This window comes from Bombus terrestris, chromosome 14 (genome assembly GCF_910591885.1).
Source record: "Bombus terrestris chromosome 14, iyBomTerr1.2, whole genome shotgun sequence".
Taxonomy (NCBI): domain Eukaryota; kingdom Metazoa; phylum Arthropoda; class Insecta; order Hymenoptera; family Apidae; genus Bombus; species Bombus terrestris.
The window spans coordinates 10,265,649-10,289,267 of NC_063282.1; the positions used below are offsets into that span (position 1 = coordinate 10,265,649).

A 23,619-nucleotide genomic window follows, 5' to 3' on the forward strand; every position below is an offset into this window, starting at 1 on the left:
TGCATCCCTTTACCTGGTAATTTCTAGCGAAAATATCGCGCTACTGACTCACGGTTAATACGTTCTAAATAGAGCTTTGATGATTTTGGTTCTTCGAACAATCTGCTTCTGGAAAGAAACGACCGAGATAACGTTAGGAACGAAGATTGTTAAACAAGAACATGATGAGTGCATATTTGACGAATTTCTTAATTTGATGTTATTTAGCGATTAAAGAAATATGATCGTACGTAATGTAGTTAATTAAGAAGATCAAAATTTTAAAAACAGAAAATTTTGATAACAAGAAAATGACTTCAATTGTGTCACGAAATTATGTAGGACCACGGTATATGATATTTCAGAGGTGCAAATGTATAAAATCGTAGAAAAAAATATGAATTTTAGTTCTCTAAGAGAAAAAGATAAAGTTTATTAAAAGTTCTCAGGAAATGGTGCAAAGGAAGAAATTAGCCGACATTATTGATTTAGCTTTAATCAACATTTTATTTTATTTCCACACGCGACTTGCTCGTTAAATTATTCTGCAATTAGCAGAGCTACTAATTAGTATAATTACAGCAACAAATAACATAAAGTACTGACTTTTACGTTTCGCTATAAATTTGGAATAATTGATGAAAGTCATTCAAAATTTCGTAAACATCAAGTTCGTGAAAAAAGATTCGATGGAAGCTTAAGAATTAATTCGTTTGCCTTGTTATTTGAGTTTTGATTTCTTGAAAATTGAACGTTAATCGCGTAACTGGATGATGAGAGTGACAGGTTTAAGAAAAGTGACGTTGATGAGTTTGTCTTCTGAAAGGTTCAATTGCGAGAGTAATTCCAACGCTATCGTTCAAATCGACTCCCAAAATCTCAGAATCCTGTGCCAAATACAAATCCCTCTTTTCAAATCTACATTCAAGATTATATATCACCTGTCGACGATGATTTTTTCTAACCCAGTGAAATCAATCTTCCACGAGCTATTTCATTATCACGACACGTAACTTGAATGTCATGTCATCTCGTCAGCAACGTAAATTCCCTTTCTCAATGGGACTTAAGACACGGAACGTTAATCGGGCTGGCCGTCAATTGCGTAGGGCGACGGGAGCCCTTTAAACCGTCACGACAGAACAGGAATTAGAGCATCGATTAGACGGTCAATTATGGAATTGCGTCGGGCAGACATCATACGAGTAATTCGACGCTTCCAGCCGGAATACTCGTGCCGGGAATGTGGATCGTTACGGGACCGGGCACCGTTCGAAATATAATTAGTTAACGTCGTGTAATTAAAAGCATTCGGTACGAGACTCACGTAGTTTCGACGCGATTTCACTGGCCTGTCGAAATGATTAAATATTCTATTATCAATGATGGAGGCACAGGTTAGAGCGGTTTTTGGCGTCCATTAAAACAGGCGACCGAATATAATCGGACGCGCTGCCACCAATTGACAAATCCTTGCCGCGCGTTTTAACTCTCTCTGTGAAATCTATTTTTCTCTGATTTTCCTATAGAATCGCACGTGCTTCACGGTCGAGATTTTATTAGCAGATCTGTGAAATATATCTCGATGGTGATGTTCGAGCCACGTATTGTAGTCGAATTACAAATATAAAAAGAAGGTAATATTATTTCATACGAAAAGAAACATACAAATGAAACTTTGAATCGAAAGAAGTTCCATTTAATAACGTAAACTGTAAACTGAAATCAACGTTTAATTCATTATTTCAGTCAACGCGATCAATAATTTCATGTCAACGGTTATTACATTCATTTATACAAATGAAATCTACAGTCTAAATATTAGTAAAGCATCGTGCAACCTATAAACGACAACTAACGCGCGTGACGTACGTGTAACACGATATAATGACTGAAATATAGTTGATTTGTCATTTTATTTCGCGTAATATATCGATTTTACGCTTGCTAATTACAATGCTAAATATATTGAACATTTTACTTTTAGATACTTGTTCAAGTAACTTTTGTAGATAAACCTACCGAAAACCGAGTTTTTACTCAGTCAAGAATATATCACGAACAAATTTTACTTTGAATTTTAACCGGAAATCTCTTTCAACTCGAATCAGATTGGTCGAGCGAATGCAGAATTTATTGAACTGAAGATTACCATAAGCGTTTCTGGAAGATGACTATCGAGGTAATGACGACGAAAATTGATAACAAGCTACTAAATCTTGATAATAATATACAGTGATCCTATATACAATGATCCTGAGATAATATTCTATATAGTGAAATAATATCTTATATAGGGAACAGCGACAGGAAATTAAGTAATATTTCTTCATAATTGAAACAAGTGGCTCTTGTTCCTCCTGTATCATCTGCAGTACAGTGAAGCCTGCTGCATGCAATTACTATCTAATTGCCTATACGAAATGGACATCTAATCTGGTATACATCATGGTACTCCTATAGCCGATAGCAGTAATTCTCCGGTTTATCCCGTCAACGAACGTCGTTCTAGCTTGCTGTAATTAGCGAAAAATTAATCAAGGATACGATTCTAGTGGAGAATGTGGTGCATTTCCTCGCTTTGATACGCATATTTTATTTTTTTATTTTTTTTTTTTTTCGTTTTTCTATGGTAATATGGCAACACTTGTTTGTAAGCAAAACTTATGGTTTTTATTTAAGCAAAACTAGGTGTATGGAAAAGTTTTAGCCTTTTTTTAAGCTTTCACCAACAATTATTTTTAATCGATACAATTTCTCACCTTTTTGCGCAATTGTTTGGTTGGTATCGATCTGTCTGAAACGCCAACTTTGTGATCGATTGGCGACTGCTTCACAAAACCACAGTGAGCACGATGATCAACGACCACAACGCCTAAGCCGCATGTGGTTTGAATCACTATCTTTAACTTGGGCTGAGAAGTTCCACAGCACGCGGCGTATTCTCCAGATTTGACACCGACAGATTATCGCTTATTCCGGTCGATGTATTTAGCTCTCTTTAGTCGGACAACACTTTCGAAATATTGCAGAAATACGAAAGTATTTTGTGTGGTTTCTTTGCGACGAAATCTGAAAGTTGACAGAAAATCGTATCAAGTGTTTCGAACATCAATTTGTAATGCATTGAAAGTGATGTAGTTGAAAATGTAAAATTGATGAAAGGGCTTGAAACTTTTGCCTGCGTCTAATATTTGAGGGAATAAAAGATAGAACTTAAATAGAGATCAGTTTTAGCTACGAGATATTATCATTGAGTACTTTACTCTGCATATTCTGTATATTTTTATCTTGTAAGAATTATTACCGTGGGCGTGTCTGAATTATTACACAAACGTGGAACTACCACATACGTAAGTGACAAAGAAAAAGAAAAGTTACAATTTGAAAATAAAAGTTTCTTTTATATCGTTAAAGATAGTTCAAAACGGGACGGAAATATCTCAGAAATTAAGCCACCGTGGCTTTATATCCCTGTGAATTTTGTACTCGTTTTAAGTATCTCCACGCTCTTCGAAACTTTGTCCATTTAAGCCAAAAGCAAGCTGTTTATGTTTCATGAGTTTACGACTACCAAGACCATTTGGAAGGAACACACACAGCGTTTTTGTACGATACTTCCAGGTTTCTTATTCCTCAGTATGACCTATTTAAAGAGAGTGGTCATCTTGTTCTTACTATAGGAAAATTCTTCGAGCAATCAGAAAACAATGACCCTGTTTTTTCAAAGTCAAAACGAAGTCGTAAACGTTCCATCGTAAGAAAATAATCTCGAGAAGTTTGCAATCATAACCTTAAAAGAAGGTACCCTCAAAACCCAAAGACCGTTTTAACTAAATTTCAAAAAGAAAAATAACAAACTGGTGGACCAAGCGGTCGAATTTTTAGTAACTTTCTACCTCAAATTTCCTATTTCAAATCGACGTCCTGGAAAATTGACTTCCTATAGCTGTTATTCTCTTCCATCGAGCCGTCATCTAAAACGGTAGCTTCTGAAAGTTTTGTAAAAGATAAAATTCCGCAAAAAAATAAAAGATCTTTTTTCTTCCGTTTCGTTCCTTTTAAAATATACATCGAAATCTCCGTAAGGCCCGATGCGGTTGCTCGTAATTCGAGTAAGTATGCCCAACCTCGGAACAGAAAAAATATAGAATAAGAGGAAAGACCCGAAACCAAGGAGAAAGAGGGTAACAACACGAGAACGTATAAAACCTTCCACTTTTTTTTCTTCTTATACGGTGCAAACCATGAAAAACCGAAGTGTTCCGGTTGGAACCGGAAGTGCAGGACAGACACTAATCCAGCCTTCGTTGCTCTTGTTCCAGGAGAGCATCCAGCTGCAATGCAGCACGGAAACACGGCAGCAGGCTCGCCAACATCGAAGACGGTCCTCGTGATGCTAGCTTTCCTTTTGGGTCAATTGAGATAATGTGCGTTCTCGTACGTGCCCGTGCGTGTGTCTCTGAGCTGTCTGTCTGCGTGTATACTTTCTGCACGTACTTATATGTGTGTGGATGTGTGAGAGCGCGTATGACAGTGTGCGCGTGGCGACTTAAACGCGAACATGAATGAATATCAACGGGAGCATTAAGTGAAACTCGATGGATCGTTGGACACAATAAGACGTAGCCAACCCTTAGCCTGTTTGTACCTTGATCGGAATTAAATTGCATGCAACCGGAACGATCATCGATGAAGAAGCTTTCTTACGGCCACGTGATGGACGTTTTAAGAGGAAGGTTGATTGATAAGAAAGTTTTACGTTATTTCGGCCTTTTCAGCTTAGTTTTTCGATAATCGTCGATGGTATTTCCTACTTTTAACACGTTTAGATATACACACATATAACAATGAATTTTTGAAATATTTACTGAATGTTTAGTATTGTTTTAAGAAGTAATAAATTATAAAATACAAATTATAGACAACATATACAACTGATAATTAACGCATACATACATAAGAAACGATGCTCAAAACCATAAAAATAGAAGCGTTATAAATTAATAAATGTACTGAATTATTGTAAGTTAAAGAAAATCGATGCAGAAATTATCGTTACGAGCAAATTTCTTTAATAAATCAATTTTTAATATATATTTTCTTTTAATTTAAAATAATCGATTAAACTTCATTGACCGTAACAACTCTCGCAAGAACAGTTATGAACGATTAATTTTAATTATATTTATTTTTTGTCGTCGTGTTCGAAATTCCTTTTCAAAACAACTTCAACCGTCAAATTCTCGAAACCATGCTTGCCAAATTTATCAGTCTAGAAACCCGATGAATTAATGAATTAAGTTTTACGAAAAGAAAGCTTCTTCGAGTGCAATTTCTTTTTATTGCTGCTCGTTAAAAAATGTTCAGTTCTCAGTGAAGGAAAAAACATATATCGATGAAGGAACTCTGTCACGGCCGGTTTCGCGTTGGAAATCGCGACTTTCAATGCATCCATAGGTGAAAACTGTCGAAAACGTCGTCGTAGTATCCCAGGTTCGATATATGTAATAACTTGCAAATTACTAGCGCGTTCTAGTGTCATCGAAATAAGGAAACCAAAGTATCGAAGTAACATTGTACATGGTATATATTGTAAGCGACGATTCAATGAACAAGAAAGAAAGAAATTGTAACATGTAAGAGCGTGAACGTGTGCTCGAACATGATAAATTCGATGTGTAAGTTTGCGAATTAGTAGGGACGATTATGTATATTGTAATTGTTACAAGACGAAAGCGATCGTTCCAATAACGAAAGAGTTCGTTCGTTCGTGGCAAAGAAAGTTTTAATGGATATTTTCATAGCTGTGCGAATCTTCGAGATATGAATTTTCTCGAGAAAAATTTCGTATTTTTCAAAGATTTGATTACTTCGTTCGAACATTGTTATCTGGATTTTTCTGCGTAACAATCCTTCAAAAATTGCGCTATGTGTTAAATATTTAATTGTTTATATATATTCTATGCTTGCTGCTATTGTTTCTCTTTCTATGGAATTAAAACATTTAATACAATATGTTTTATACATTTTTAGTGAAAGCTGCAAAAGTGAGACGACAAATACCGCGTATTAGTTAATAAATTAATATATTTCAACGTGGAATAAGGTAAAAGGGAAAGAATGTTATGTGAACAGTGAACACGTGCGTTTCATTCGCTTTTGTTCAGATATGGAGCTTTCAGCTTCCACAAAGGAGACGCCGGCATTATTTTGTAACACAGGCCAATATTGACAAGGGATTCTCTCTCGCGGATGCCTCTAGTTTCAACGAAAAGAAATTCTGATATTACAACGTTGTAGGATAGCACACGTTTTCGGAGGGAAACTCGCGAATCCCGGAGCATATCGAGTTTTACGCTTCGTTGTGTGTTTCTTGAATGAGACGTGCATTATCCGGTTCCAAATGCATGATGGAGAAATGCGAATTCTTGTTGAAATCCGGTGGAAACTTGAAGGGAATGCGAGACGAGTTTAGCAACTGCAACCTACAATCATGACGATCCTGTTATTCTTATTTTACTTTGTCGAAATATTTTATGAATAGAGAGGGGGAATTTGAGGGAGTACGAGACAAAAATGAAGATATCATTTAAAGAACTCGTGACAAAAACGACCTTTCAAATTCACCAACATTTTAGATAACAATGTATTTTATGAAATTAATCGACATATAAAACATAGCGTTTCTCACATAAAATTTTAACTGACGAGTAACTTCAATATTATTCGATACACTTTCTTCACGATTATTTAGTTTCATCGCTTCCAATTTTCGAGAATTATCATTTTCAAAATTCAAAGATTTTCAAGACCCGAATATCGTGATTACCCATGTTGTTTAATAATACAGTTTCGATGTTTTCATTGTAAATGTCGTTAAAATCATTATGTATAACAAAGTTCTTCTTCGCCAATTAGTTGACAACTGATAATATGATAATGTTTACTGGTTGATATTGGCTCGCCAAATTCAAACATTTGTAGAGATCGAACTCTTCGTATCTGGAAAAAATATTTAACATATGATGATTCTTTTAATCTTTCGTGATAAATGGAAGAAATGTAGAGAACCGCGCGACGAGGAAGTCGAAGAATGAAAGGAAGTTGTTTTACGGCAAACATGCGTATCAACAATGTGGATCGTGAATTTTATTGCGGAAGCCTTTGGAAACATTCGACTGTGCTCTTGCGAGCAAATCCGCGCGAACTGTCTTTGTGGTACAAAGAGTTTGTTTGATTGTTCTGTGGTGAAATAACTCGATCTCGGTCTAAAAGCAGAAGAAAGGACGGTTCTTAAAGAGGAGAAAACAATGAGGGTATTAACGTCTGAATTGAAGTCTACGGGATTCTTTAACGTTCAGCACGGTTTTCTTTTCCTAATTTTCTCTTTTTCGAATTTTTATTCGGTGAAAGATCTTAGAAATATTAATACGGATTTATTCGTATAATTGGAAATTACGTTGTACGCCGAATTTAGTTTCATAATGCTATTATGTGAGAATAATTAGGTCGTTTCATAAGCTTATAAAAAGATTGATAAAATATCGTGGAAAATATCTCGAAGTATAAAAATTCTCCGTTACTCGATATACGAACGAACGAATTCATCCTATCGATTGTCAAAATAGTCTTCCGATCGTCAATTACCAAAGACTATTTGACAATCGCATCTAGAAACCAAATGATCGTGAAAATCACTCAAACTCAACGCATATTTAATCTAAAGACGTTTTATAATAATTTATCGATCGTCATCTGTGTTATCTTATCGTTAGATCAGCTCGAGGGCTTGTATCTTAAGTAGCCAACGCTATTCGCTGTCTCTCACCATCGATATTTTTACAAACTATTTCAGAAGCTCAAACAACTAATCACCAGAACCACAACATTTAATATAAAACAGGAACAAGCAGAATGCAAATAAAAATCATGTACCAGCGATTTATAATTTTTAAAATAAAACCCATATATAAAATGTCTAAGTTCCACACACAAGCAAGCCACAAGTACGTAATCGCATAGTACTCGTACGATGATAAATATTAATAAAATAGATCGTTAGACGCGATCTCCACTCGATTAACGAAACAATGTTTTGTAACGTGCAATTTTATGGAAAAGAGAGAAAGAGAGAGAGAGAAAGAGGAAAAAACTGCGTATGTTGCATAACACGTACGACACGCGCATGAGTTTGTACAGGAGAACGAAGACACACAGAAACGACGCGTGACGATGGAAAAATTACTCTGGATTCGCGTGATAAATTAAAATAGCGGAGAGACGAGACCTCTGGAGGCTTAAAGAGCCGTAAAAGAGGCCAAACGAATCTTTCTCGTCCGCGTACCAATTATTCTTTTCTATCGTCGAGTTGTTCATTTCCCTGTTGAATCCAGAAGGATTTTCATATCTTCAGGCTGCGTCATTCTCAAATAGCTCTCGATCTCGTTCGATTCCACGTGAGTGCTTTCGTTCGAATAAATTGCGAATCGATCGAGAACGAGTACCTGGTCGAACAAGAAATTTTGTATGTGCGTTTGGCGAAATATAGCGTGTTTCAATGAACGAGAATCGTAACGATTGCGATGGATCTTGGTGTATCTCGTTGCGTCAATTCTTTTTCATTTGCTAAAATTATATTCTAAATTAATTATTCTGTACTTAATTTTGACTTTATTTTATTTACTCACCCTTTTAATTTACATTTATTTCAACGTTTCAACCAGTTTGAAAACTATGTTGGTCCCAATTTCGCTTTTTTTACAAAACTATTCCAGAATCATATACATGCAATTAGAAACATGAGATTGTTACTTTTTACTGGCAATATATCGCGTAATGTACAACGCAGTGCAATCAAAAAGCACGTCGCCTTTTGGGACAATTCGAATTTTCATCCATCCGAATACAACTTTCGATCCATACCTAATCGTTTCGTTAATTTTCGTCTCATACTAAGTATACAAATGAAACAGAGAGTGAATGTGGTAGAATGAAAGGAAACAGAGAGAGTCTGTAAGAAGAATGTTAATTAGACGAGGAACGTATTAAAATTTCCGAACAAGAGGAGAAACTAAAAAGGCCAGACGTCGTCGTAGAAAATACGATGTCCACCGAATTATCCCCCTCCATTCCCATCTACACTCCATCCCTTGACGAAATACTTTCTACTACCGAGTAAGCGTTGATATAAATGAAGATAGAAAGCGAAAAAGAAAAGAAGAAATGGGTGAAACAAAGGAGATTCACATCCCTGGACTGCCACTTCCGAACAAGTTCTCGGTGAAGCGAGACAGAGTAAAATTTATCATCGTCGCGAATTTTATATTGTGTGCAAATATTCGTCTGTCCCTCGTCACGATTTTAACGATTTATCGATTTTTTAATAGTTGTTCAAAGCGTCGACACCCTGATCGAGCAACATGGAGATCGTTACGTTATCGTTATGTTCGTTTATGGTTTATATTCTGAGCCGTTGTGCTTTTATAGTTTCTTTCCAATGGATGTTGTTTATTGGTTTTGACGAATTTTTTGAATTTGATAGTTGCGCGGAATATTGTCGGCCGAATTTCCTAACGAGTTCGTTTTGCACGTTTTGCTAAAGCGTAGAATGGCAAAGTACAATGTTTAACAGACATGGGCATTGTTTTGGTAAAATGTTTGGAAAATTATCATATTCTATAATATGTCCAAAGTTAATCCACAAATGGCTTGTAAATTCAAAAGGACATCTTAATGGGAAAAGACTGAGAAAATATATAGAATAATAGAAAATTTCGTTAAAAACTTAATATTATCCGTGTGTTCAGTAAATTGCAAGTAGTTGTTATTCCTAAAAAAAGCAAACCAAATATTAATTACAACACGGACATCAATTAATACCGTTATACGAGCAATTCCATCTCGATAAAGTGTTATTATTATGCGGGTCTCGTCCTAAATAATTCAATTAACATTTGTCTGTGTACATTACTGCAAGTGTCTACTATTACTAACATTACCATGTGTAACGGACGGTTACATATATTTCAATACATTTAATAATATATAAAAAATATTTCCCCGTTTATTTCTATTATATGCCAATTGTACGAATACTTTTATATATTTATTTATTTATTTACTTATTTACTTAGGAGGTTATTTTAACCTGTCTCATTTAACAATAAGGTCGTACGAATACCTTTGTCTCTTGTCGTACGCTTTAAAAGATTTGTTTCCAACATGAAAAAGGAGTTCACATCTTTTTTCTCTGTCGAAGTTTCCCCAAACGGAACGACACGTAATTAATCACTTTTTTGTATTAAGCACGGCCCTCGTTGCTGGAGTTCAGGGTCGTAATGCTCCAACGACGACTTCGAAACGTGGTCGAATATTCGTCGGTGGGAAAAATGATGGCAGTTCAGGGCTACGAGAACGATCAGAGGAAAGAACGAAATAAGACGTAAGAAAAAATCCCTGTGTATGTGTATACCACGTGAACTTGTATAATTTCTTACGTGAAACTAAACGCCGGTTAAAAAAAAAAAAAAAAAAGAAAAAGAAAAAGACAGAAATAACGAATGAAACTGTTCCCTTTCCACGACCTCTCAGCATGTATTGTTTTCACACGATTCTCGACGCATTCTTGTACATAATGTTTTACTCTTGTAAATAAATTATCCATATGATCCGGACGAGTTGGTTGATTTCATCCTGTCGATAATAATTACGGTAGAACCTGAAGCATCTGAATCGATAGGAAGGCAGAACGAGGGAATTTTTGGACAGTTCTTTTTTTGGTCGCGTCTTTTCTTATAATTCCAAAACATTTTTCATATAATAGAGATGTAGATCGTAGCAGATTTATAGAAAACATGAAAGAAACAAAAATGTTCAACGATACGAGTGGCTCAGAGATTACATTGTCAGAAAAATGTGCGCGAATACGATATGATATCTTGCAAAAATTAAAAGTTACGGTGTATAGTGCATTTCAACGTTTTACGTGTATCAAAATATATGAAAGTTAAGTGTCAACGTATTAAAATGAGAGAAGCGATTGTTCCATTACACGAAAATTCCATTATTCACACGTTTCTGTCTCCCTAGTAATTCAGACATGGAAGGTTCTATTATGCGAGTCTTTCTAACACAACACAAAGTGAGTAAATTTCAATTCGAAAGGTTTGTTTCCCAAAGCGGCATTTCAACTTTAAAGGTATCTCAGAAAGAGAGAGAAAGAAAAAGAGAGAGAGAAAGAGAGAGAACTGATTGTGATTCGGAAGTAATGGGAATTGGAGCGAAGGCGTAGGCCAGAGGAAGATCGATAGGTCTGACCTCGATGCGCTTGAACTTTTCTTACCTTTCAGGATATTTAAGGATGCTCGACTTCGAATCGCGAAGCTTCCGTTGGCACACGATCGCGAACTAACAACGATCGACCGATTAATTTTATCGTTCGCGTAAATCAGCCCGACTCGAAACCAACGAAAAATAACGGTGATAGCGAGGTTAATTAGACGAGCTCGAATTACTCGTGAATTATATCGCTTGCACGAACAAGGATGCAGAAGCAAAAATTAACGCAACGCAATCGCGAAGCCGCTTGCAATTAATTCATCGAAACAGGTCATCCTTCGTTACATGATTCTTTTTGCGTTCGTTAAATTGGAAAGATGATACTAGTTTAAGTGGCAATTTAAATAAGTATTTGAAGAATACATTTTCTAATAAAATATCGAGACGAGTAAGTTCGAATTCTTACCGCTTTGCTTATCTACGTTAAGGTTAACAATCGAAAGAAGAAACTATCAATCTGAAAGCGATCGTCTAAGAAAGTAGGTGTCCAGTTTCAACGTGTAATCCAACTTCAACTTTCAATTACGGTCATCCGTTTGAAGAGTTGTAATGTCGTAAAGCTCATTAACGAATAGTCCAAGACTATTTTAATCTGAAACGTTCTTTTTTTCGACTGTCAAACGACGAAACCCATGCTCGTTTATACCTTCGCTTCGATCTTACTAAAATGGAGGGTAAAGTAGCATTCGCCCGTTCGGTCTAAACTCTAAACGCACCATAACGTATCGGCTTTAAAATGTATCATCTCTTATCTCCGTGCAAACTCCACTCTATTTGACAAGGAAACAAACAAACGAATCTCGTATAATTTTTCCGTTAGCGAAGAAAGCAATGGTATAGATGGCATAAACGTATCACCATGGATGAGAAAACAGTCAAAAATTCTCAGCGTCCAAGCATCGTATTCGAACACGATTGTGTCCTTTCGTCGGCCAAGTGAAAGTAAAGTGGCCTGATTAACGTTGTTAATTAAATTCGACTGGCAAACAACAGCAGACCAGCTTGCAGTCTCTCTCGAATTTAGTATACTGGCTGGCTCGAGTGTTAGTTAATCAGCGCTACTTGTCTCTGCGTCGGCAATTTCGCGAGCTCGCGAAAAATGTTGAATTAGCATTCATCGCGGCCTGCAATAATTAAGGCTAGTCATTGTGAGCGAGAATATTTTATTGCCGGCTGCTGCTCCGTCACCATTCCTGTGTGCCTCGCATTTTTTTTGCTTCTTTTCATGTTTTCCTTTCCTCTTATTGACACGATTCGTGAGAACGCGTATCCCTGTCGCCCGACTGATTCGTTCTCATCGATTCTACAGAGAGATACTGGTTTTTCCGATTGTCAAGTAAAACAGGAAATCGTGATTTAAATATTTCTTCTGAAAGGTCGAACAACGATTTTGTTCTTCTTTGCTTACGATTAGCTCTGTCACTTGAATTTTGCCAGTTGGTGTTCCTGCACTCTTCGTTGGAAAAATATAGATGTAAATTTTCTTTATTTTCCATGTTTCCTATATCTACGCTTCCTTTTTTCTTTATATTTTTCGTATTTTCTGTATTTTCTATATTTCCCTCTAATTTCTACATGTCTGAAATTTCTCAGTGTTATGCAAGTGTGTTTAAATATATATTGAATACACTTAGATTCGTTATTCATATTCCTATAAAAGTTGGCCGAAATTAGCATATAATACATCGTATAATATGTAGCACCGTAAAGCGAACGCCGGTTCGAGAGATGGATTCTGCGTGAAACGGTGCCAACACAAATTCGTTAGCGTTTTCAGGTCGCGCGTTTTAATTGGAAGTAGTGTTATAGCGTTGGATGTACATGTTTCTTTGTGTGCCAGTTGCATTAAATACAAAGTAAAACGAAGAACGCTAGTAATTTGTTGAATTTGGCTGCATCTGCTTGTTAGTTCCGTTGATTTGTAGATTTTTCCTCGCATATTAAAAGACTGTCGTGAAACTGACGTTTATTACCCCAGTGTTTCGTCAAAATTTTAATGTCTATTCGATTAAAATTAACGACGTAAGTATTAACGAAGTAAAAAGCGTTATTTATATATAAATTCTTTTTCGATTACGAAACTGATGTTTAACGTGTTTAACTTAACTTCTCAGAAGTAGCGGATATTTTGTTCCCATCATAAATTTAGTCTGTTAACCTTAACAGTATGAGTCAGTGGTATCAGAGGTGTCAGCGGATTGAAAACTTTGGAGCATGCTGCAAGTTACACTTGAGTTTTTCCGCTAAGTTTCCAGTGAAAATTCGTCAGCTGCGGCTAGTCGACACCTGGGCGTTATAAAGCGTCTATTACTCAAAACTTACAACTTTCTTGGCTTTGTAACTTTACGCTTTTACGTCCCAAATATTAACTTTAACACACCAATGCCAAGATAATATTGATTGTTTTTCACGGTACGCTCTAAGGATATAAAATCATACAACTATATGAATTATAAATTTATCAAATTACAAATCCATTCTAAAGTCGCGTGTAACAAGTGGCGATTAATACGACTTTAACAAACTATTAAAGAAGAGGAAGAAAATGAGAAATTCCATCGAAGAAGAAGACGATTAAAGGAAAAGAACGTCCAATAATTACGTCTTAACTTTTAACCGCTTACAAATCAAGATCTTCGACGAAGATTCCACAACCGACCGCTCTCCAGCTTTCTACAGCCGCGTCTTCAAGTATAAAAACCTACGAACCAGTCAATCAGATTAATAATCGAATAATAATCAGTCGCAGAAGTTACTCGACGCCCTAACTGTTCTCATTCTCCGCTTCATTTCCCTCGTTCGACTTGCACCGATGAATTCACGCGAAAAGACGCTCGCTCAGTATAGAAAGCTGGTGAGTTGCTCGGTGTTCGCGGCGTCGCGACGCCCTTACCTTCGCGCCGTTCAAAGGACTCGAGATTCGTAGCCACGCGCGTGCGAGTTACGCCACGCGTATTGCTGAATTCGTGCGAAGCGCAAACAACGACGAAGGGAGAAAGGTCAAAAGAGCGGCGCCAAATGGCTGAGCCCTGCCCTTTTCAATTTCCGTCGAAATCTTCTTTGGACGAGGTCTCCTTCAACGTCGTAATATCTCTCATCCGCTTGATTTCTACGAACTCGCTCCAACATTTTCTTCGGACGACATCGTGAATTAAACGTCCGTTACTTTCGATACTCTTTGTGAAGAAGAAGGTTTTCTAAACGTTTCCAGTGGGATAATGGTAGAATTTGCGAGGAAGTGGAAGTGGAGTATTATTGGATTCTTTGTCTGCGGGATTTTTGACGGTTTAGACTCAATTAAGCGAAGTTAACTTACCTTCGGTCGAACTCAATTTTACAATCTCGAGACCAATGTATAATTTGATCTAACGCGCAGTTGCATTCGTTATTGACGTCTTGCCATTGAACTGCGAATTGAAAACATAGGGTGTCGAGAAAGTAAGAAAAGAAAAAAATAAATGGCGTGAGAGTAAAAGAAATTTACGCGATCGATTAAGAAATCGTATTTTCAGGTTACTGGCGCAAAAAGTATTAATACGTTCGATTCGAACCCTTTCTTCTAATTCATCTATTTAAATTTCTGTGTTTGATACATTGAATGACAGAGTAAATGATAAGAAAGGAAAGTACGAGGAAAAATATCGCATCCAATATCAAATAACGAGTGAAATATCACGATTTCTGACTCCACTGGTACTTTATAAAACAGAAACGTTCGTTGACATTCCACTAAATATTCGTCGGAAATTTTACTAGCCGACTCTCTCTAACGGAACCTATGCTTCTGACAAACGAGCAACGTCACCAAAAACGTATACCGAATGGTAACAAACAATAAGAAATACGCGCGCCGGGATTTCCGCTGACAGCGTCAAAGCCGAACTCAAAATAACCACAAAATCCTGCCTGTACGGGAAAATATTTTTCCGGAATTTTACGAGGCAGATCGCTTCGTGAAACGTTTTCTAAACGCGACAGTCGTACGTATACGTAGCGTTCCAGAGCATTTATTAATCCCGAAAACAAATCTAACCTTTTAGTTTATCAACGTTACCCTATCGATAGCTAACGATTCGCGTAGCTTCGCGTCAATGGCCGGCGCATAATATTCATACAAAATACGTTGGGCAAACACGTTTCGATATGGTTATCTAGGATTTCGAGAGCACGCATCGATAAAAAAAAAAAAAAAGGTGAGAGGATCTCTGGATGCGGGGTATACCAAACTTCGATTTACTAGTGGAACGTTGCTGGAACGCGTTCTTTCGGTACCGTGCATTGTTACGTTCCTATTGGACGATCGTCAATAGTCGAACAATTTTAGTTGACAGCCATGGTCAGTCGACCGCAACTTTATCGTAACCTGGTCTACCAGAAAAATTTGAGAGCGTGAATCTAAAAACCTGATTTTGGATTTTCGATGGATTTTCTAGTTGAAAGAACGTTGCGACTCAATTAGTTCGCCGTTGAATCGAGTTATTCCAGAGAAGTATCGAAAAACAAGTTTTATAGCAGGTAATGTTTAACGCGGGAACTATCGACCTACGACGCACGTACACTCAATCTTTTTAGTTTTGATATTATTTAGCCTGCGCGAAAATTCATATTCTCATTAGCAATGTATATTAATGAACACAAATATGTTTATCGTTTAGATAATTAACTCGACTAAGTACGATATCACATATATAGGCGAGTAAATACTCGCTGTAATAGGAATAAATTTTAGAAACGGGTCTTGGTCCCTGATATTAAGGCTAGTCTCGTTACGTGCTCGCGACCATATAAAGGTGCTTAGCTAACCGTGCGAACCACCATTCGAAATCAGCAGGGAGGATTCTCGCATACGTTGGAAACGATCCACGCGCCACTTTGATCGGCGAACCGAGACGTTCAGTGTTACGCAAGGCTCTTCTGATGTCTCCCTTCTGGAAATTAGATTATAACGACACTCGACCACGGTGTTTAATTAAAGAGCTAGGATTTCCTTCTCCCCCGATACACGTGTCGTTTCTACGGTTCTTTAACGCTTCCGTTCTCGTTTCAGAACTGCCGGATATGTACCTGGAAATTGATAATTGCACGATCAAAGTGTCAAAGGATTAATAAGAGGAAAGTTCAAGGGAAGATCGTTTGTGGAATTTATTTAGATTGCTAATTTCGATCATTTGACCCTTAACTACCAACGTGAACGTGTTTCTGTCACATTATTCACGTTATTCGTAATTTTCACATGATCACGGCTATCGTCATTCAATTATTATCATAAACTTTGAAAGAATTACAATAGATTTAATTGCAACATATGTGGGATTAAATTATTATATATATTCTTTTAACGAAAATTTTTTATGAAAATAACATAAATTATTTTATGATTTATAAAAAACAAACATTTATTATACGCATTAAGAATGAACCACTGTTTCCTGAAAGATAATCAGTTTCTATTGAACATTTATTAGTATTATTGAATATTCTGAAGAAGAGTTATACCGAACACAATGTAAATTCAAACTGTTGTAATAAATGGCGGTAAATAAGTTGCACGCGGCAAAATGTCGAAAATAAAGCGTTTGCATAAAGTGCTGCAAAAATATTTACAAGCATGCATAAATTTAACATCGCCATAAATTTAATCCAGATGTAAACGCTTTTGCAGCAAATATACATAAATTCTGCTCATAATAATTATTATAAAATTCAGAAGGATGTGCATATCAATGCAAACGATGATATTTGCAAATTGAAATTTAATATACAAATTAAAATAATTATAATAATTCAGAATTTTAATGTAAGTCAAAAGGTGTTGCTTTTTTATTAACATTAAATGAAAAATATAAATTGTTACGGAAAATCAAGGGGACTAAAATCTTCCAATAAAACGAAACCTTTCAGAGCGTTACTTTGAAGTTTCAACAAGCAACAGAAAATTTTAGAAAATCTTGTACCATACTTTAGTTCTGAATAATATTTTATATTCAAATTAAGACGAAAGGGTAAGAGCTAAAAGCATCGCTTTTGCAGACACAAAATCCTGGCTGATTTCTAATGTCTTTGCCTGAGTCATCCAAGGCGACGAAAAACAATTAGTTTTGGCGAATACAATAGAATTTTTCGATGGAATTTTAATACGTTGTTTATTGATGAACACTGGCAGATTGGCAATATCATCGTGCCACTCACCCTACGTGATAAATGTTTTCGCACGTTTAATCTTCCACCGATGGAATTTTAATGGTTTCCTTAGGATTAATTTTGCGATGACAAATGGAATTTCCTGCGAATATCGAGCTACGTTATGTGCGAATTTTTCTGCGAAATATTTTGCCATATCTTCAAATATTATTTTATCTTCTCCTTTTAATAGCCGACTACGCATAAATTTCTCGAATAAATTTCTCAAACGAAGAAATTCAATCGAAATATTAAATATTATAAACCTTTTATAATATTATAAAAATTAGATATTATAAAATAATATCAATCCTACGCTGTTGAAGTCAATCTTCATCTAAAAGATCAAGTATTATTCGGGAACGATTTAAGAAGAAATTAAGTTCTGACAAATAATTCTCTAGAACGTGCCAAGATTCTTCTTCATTCGCTGAGAAGTACTAAATAAGTACTAACAACTTTCCCGCTCAGATTACTTTATTTTACGTAAATAATAAAATTCTCTCGGGAAAGTTTCTAGTTTCTAATTTTCTGGAACCAAGATAAATTGTTATTCCGTTTGTGTTCCTATACTGTTATATATCACTGTAGCGACGTTCTTTATAAAAAAAATTTCATTCGCCAAGCCATATTATATACTGTAAAATATTATTTTATACAAAAGGGACGATCTATCACGTTTCCGTAAAAAAAGTGCGAACAAATTTATCACACAAGCTAACAGTTCCTAACACTTGCAACCTTTTGGCTTCCTTTCATACACCTCTTTTATCTTTCTTCCTCCTAATCTCGCCAAATACACGAATCTAATCTCACGACAACTCGATAAATCCGTTATCGTGTCACCATGACCGTCAATGGAGTTAATGGACTCGATTGAACTTCAAACATTGAGAAGCGAGCATGTGCATCGCCTCGCCATACTTGGCGCGACAAACAAGCCGAAGAAACATTGACAAACTCATTTTGGCATTCAACCACGCGACAAATTTGTCGATCAATCTGGACAGATTAGCGCACGACCACGCTCTAAATTCCGCACGAAACGAACATACAAACATGAGATTGATCTGCAAGATCAATGGTATGCGGGAACAGTTTTCCCTTAGTCAGACACGAAATTATGCAGCTGTTCATACAATCGTGTTAAATGGCTACAAGACAATCGTTTCACGTTTGGTGTGCAAACAAGCTTACGCCGAAGGGGGTCGTAATACGTAAACAACATAGTCTCTGGTTACGTTAACAGTATTCCGTTCGTGCCATACGTTTCTGACTGCGCAGCCGAGGAAACCCCGTCCAATGATGGAATTTGATTAACAGAGACGTTGTTATCTGGTTCAACACGCACCATCGTCAAATCTACCGAATTAAGATTTATAAACTTTTTCCTGCGAATTGATCTTTGTGTCGAATTTAATTTTGAGGGGCAGACAAGAAGGGGAAACTATAGAAAGACCGACTATCCTACGATTTCGATGATCTTTGGATATGTCGTAAAACTCGATATTATAAACAACTTTTTGTGGAAAAAATTCCCAGTACTAACACGTTCAATTCTGCCTATAGCTCTACGTCTATGGCAATGTTTGCGTCAGTTTGGTTGCCTCACGCCTACCCGATAACATTACACCTCCCGATATTTTTTTATTTAACCCGAACCTAAATATAAACTAAAAAGTGAAAATAAAGATCGGGTTTTGGTTAGATGTTATTTCATCCTCAATCAATATCGATGTATACGTTGGCACAGACGCGCAACAGTAGACAGAATTCACTGTAACTATTATGATGTCGGCAATTTTTTGGTATCTCGGGAACTAAGCGAGTGCAGCCCTTATACGTATCGGAAAAAGTTGCTCAAGATATCAATTTCAACGACGTATCCAAAACTCATCGAAATCGGAGGTTAGACAGTCTTCTTACAGTTTCACCGATAAGAGTTTGTCTGAACGTCCTCTATAAAATAATCCCTACAATCTATTCAAACCCGTAGTTAAGTCCTGGAATGAGTAACGAAATAGTCGAATATGGTGAATTGGAAGGAATCCAGTTCGGTAAAATAGGATGAACAACGGAAGCGGAACGTTTACGCAAATGGAACATGAAACGAGGATGAAGTTCGTTTAATCTGCAGCCATCACCTTGCAAAATCTGTTTCGTTCTTTGAGGATCGCGGATTTTTGGAGACTCGGATTAGTGACATGTGGTTTGAAAGAAAATTTCGAGGTGTAACTAAGGAAATTCTGAACATTGTTCCATACTTATTAAAGCGGTTCTACATTTTGTGAAACCCAGCTTTATTATTTAATACATGAAAATTTAATATACAGGGGAGAAGTTATTTTTTGCGAAGGACGGTAAGTAGCTCGTAAAGAAAACCTTTAATATAAAGCAAGATCAGGAAGCAGCTTAACCCTCTGAACAACCTTACATGCTTGGAATAAACAGTTCCCTTTAAAAGAGGAACAAATATTAAAACGATATTGATACATATTGTTACTTACTTAATATCGACCAATTTCAGTCTTTCTACTGTAACTTGGACTGAAGCAGAGAAAATTCAAATTTTAGAAATGTCAGTCATAATATGTAGATATTCTGCAATGAAGTTAACAATAGTCAGCGAGAAAATTCAATTTCGCAATAATCCGTAGGGTAGAAATTTACAGAAATTAAAAAGAATTTTGCGTAGAAATTTAGAAGCTTAGAAAATTGAAGAAAATGAACTTTTAACTTAGCCGATTAAAATATTCTCCTTCAGAAGGAATAATGTATACGAACTTAAAAAAAATGTGCTATAGGCTTAAGGGGGTATCCTAGTCTAGAGGCATGAATTTCGGGCGGTTTTTGAAACTCTGTACAAACGAAACAAAAAATATTTTTATTATTCATTTTTTTATCATTTGTTTATTGATATTTTAAGATTACATAAAAAATTAACTGAAAAAAACTCAAAATTCACCAAGTTATGAGCTGGCAAAGTAAGGGGTCCGAAAAAGGGGTGTCCTGGCGTGCATGATTTCAACCCTTCTGGTCATGTGAAACAAAACAGCCGAACGGATTTTTAATTAGTATAGATGAGAGGCTATATCATGAACCTTGGGAAAGTAAAAAAAATATTTTTTCACAAAATGGCGGCTGTTTGAAAAAAAAAAGTTTCCTTTTTGACATGTTTTTTTGGCAATTCCGAATTTTTTAAACATAGTAAAATTAAAAATTTTAATCCAAGCGTGGCTGAGGCGATAGAGGAATGTATAAAGGACATTCATACCAAATTTTAAATAAATCGGTTTATTAGAACTTAAGATATCGTGCACGCCAACTCGAAAAAAGTAGTTTCGAGAAAAACGCGTTTAAAGTTTTGAGACAAGTTTCCGGCAATTTTACTCATAGAATGGTACAACATATTTACATATTTTTAATCGGCGATTCCTCCTCTATACAAGAAACCTTCCTCTACTTCAAATTGTTCATTCTCCGAAGTTCTTTTATAGAGACGAGCAGTCCTGGCTTCCTTTGATGCCTCTGAAACTCGGAGTTCAGACCGCTCGATGCGAACTTCGTCTTGCCTGACTGCGAACGCATGAGCTTCTGAGCCAATCGTGATTCCCATAACATTTAAGATTTTTAATATGGGTATAACCTTTTTAATATGGGTATAAACCTTCATTAAAAATACATACTGCGAGGAAAGTGGAAATTTGAATTGTCTGCGTTACTGCGTGGATATGCTTCGGAGCAAAAGTCCATATTAATGAATTTAAAGATTCGTTATTATTTTGGATTTCAGAATCCAAACATCATTCCAATTGAATTATCGAATTAAAAATACATTAAAAAGGGATAAAATACAATAAAGATTTTATGAGGATATTCATACGTAGGTACTCGGGCAGCGTCTACCGTCTATTGTTCATTTGTCCCGGTCGGACCGGAGCAGATGCCGTGTCACAAAAATGGCTGTAACTCATAAAATAATTGAAATTTTGAAAAATCCTTTTAAGAGCATATTCTTGAATGCCTAAACTTTGGAAATATAAAAAAAAAATTTTCGATTTTTTCAAATTTGTAGACTAGAATACCCCCTTAAGATAAAAAAGCGATTTATTTTTCGACAAGTGAAAAGCGCAACCGCGTGTTACAGCATGAGGTTACTGTTGATGAATTAAAACTTCAGTTCTTCTAACCTTTTTCCAGTGTACTTCCTTCATAGTTTTACAATTAGAAAGTTGTAAGTTAAACTTTGTAGCGAAGTATCGGCTTGTGAGAGGCCAAAGGGGAATAAATAAACGAGAAGATATTAAAACAATTTCGAGGATGTTCGCATGTAGAGTGCATTCTACCCGTATTTAAACATTCTCTTTGAGAGACGAAAAGAGGGAATAAATTAATTAAAAGAGCTTGTCTACTCGTGTCAAAGTGTCGCGCTGCAAATTACTTCTCGCGAATACTTGTCAAAATACTAAAATTCGAATTTCATTTTCAAATCCGTTCAAAATAAAATAACCCGGTTTCTTTACGTAGTGTATTAAATTATTTTATTTTTCGAATTTTCAGTGGAAACCAAAGTATAGTTCTCTGATTGATTGTTTACAGTCGCGTTAATTATCACCACAGGTTATCAACAATTCAACTGAAGTTACAGTTCGAGTTTATATCATTTTTGTAATATACATTTATCTTTCGTATGTCTACAATAGGTCCAACACTATGACAAAAAAGAATTTAATTGATTACAAAACCAATGTAAAAGAATGATCTAATATTAATGTATATCGAAATAGTATTTTAACAATAGACATAAAATCAAGAAGATCATGTACGTTCAAAATGTCCGCTATAGTGTTTTTAGACAGAATAAAATCACCGGGGTCCTAGCGTTAAAACGCCGAATCACTCTCGGATTACCATACAAAAGCCCTTTAATTTCAAACGATTTTATATGACGATGATTATCAACCAGCGAATTCTCTCTCCATCAAGAACAAATTGCCACTCTGCCTTTCGATTTAGCGCGATGTAACACCAGGGAATAGAGTTACGATTCGAGAGATCATCCGATAAGATCAACGCCTAGCATTCGTACTCTTCCCTAGTCAGAAGGGGTTTAACAAAAAAAAAAAGTAAAGGAGCAAAAAAAAACAATAATAGAAAGGAGGAAGATTATCTGACAAAGAGATCGAGCAGCTCTCCCTGGTAGGCGATCGTGCTCCCAACCGATCGCCAAAGCCCGTTTCCGGTATATTCGATTTCCTGCACGTGAGTCAGGAGGAAATTGATTCGAACGACGCGCCGCCATCGCTGCATTTCAAAGTTAGGCTTGAAAAACGAATTTGAAGCGAGAAAAATATGTTCAGCCGATGAAAGTTGGCACCGGAAGTACGGCTGTCTGCACGCACCCGATGTTCCATTGTGCTTAACCCTTTCAATAGAAATATACCCGCAAAATATTGTAACAGTGATCATTAAAAGAGCTTATGTATCGATGCTGTATTCTTTCTCTCTGGTACTAATTTTTTTTTACTAACGAATTATTAGTGAATGATCCAATTATTATAAACCTATTGCCTCTGCTGTTTCGTATCATTTTTGTATCGCTGTTTCAGAAACTTTAATAAAATCTATTGTTTCTGATGACTGGAGATGGCTTTCGCCACTCTTTTACTCTACTTGCTAGTTATATGAATGAGTTAACAGCAGAGATAAGTAAAAAAAGATCGTCGATACGATGTTTAAAAAAGCAGCCAAAGGATGCGCACTGAGAATAATCAAACCAACTAAGAATGACCAATGGCCGAAATAAGTGTACGAAGGATAACTGTGCGAAATTTAAGAAAGAATCTTATAAAAAAAGACCGCGAAATATCTTCCGAAAAATTCCCGAAACATGACATTTCCCAAAATCAGCAAACTGCGCCACCTCCTACGTTACCATGTTCTCGTAATACAAAATCTGAAAATTAGTCGAACAAAAGAATCATGCTACTTCCAATGTTATCATGTTCTCCTGGTACAAAATCGCAAAATCGGTCCGAAATTTTCGACGAAACCTCAGAAATTTTGTACGTCACCTTCCAATATTATCCTGTTCTCTTTATAGAACATCGCAAGATCAGC

General features: G+C 36.1%; 1 protein-coding gene and 1 long non-coding RNA gene across 3 annotated transcripts in view; one reads left to right on the plus strand and one right to left on the minus strand.

Moving 5' to 3' along the window:
- The window catches only part of LOC100646390 (zwei Ig domain protein zig-8), a 460,535-nt gene extending 449,880 nt beyond the window's left edge, over window positions 1–10,655 (plus strand). Inside the window, exon 7 of the mRNA XM_012316538.3 lies at window positions 4,305–10,655. Within this exon, the coding sequence (XP_012171928.1) occupies window positions 4,305–4,408 (104 nt within the window). The 3' untranslated portion in view covers window positions 4,409–10,655. The remainder of the gene's footprint in view (window positions 1–4,304) is intronic.
- The window catches only part of LOC125386327, a 71,481-nt gene that overhangs the window by 23,948 nt on the left and 23,914 nt on the right, over window positions 1–23,619 (minus strand). Inside the window, exons 2-3 of one of the 2 annotated variants that reach the window (XR_007226375.1) lie at window positions 2,742–3,051; window positions 1,695–2,495 (exon numbers count right to left, since the gene is read on the minus strand). This is a non-coding gene — a long non-coding RNA (uncharacterized LOC125386327). Of the gene's footprint in view, window positions 1–1,694; window positions 2,496–2,741; window positions 3,052–23,619 lie in introns of those variants that run through there. The other variant, XR_007226374.1, reaches the window with a different exon arrangement.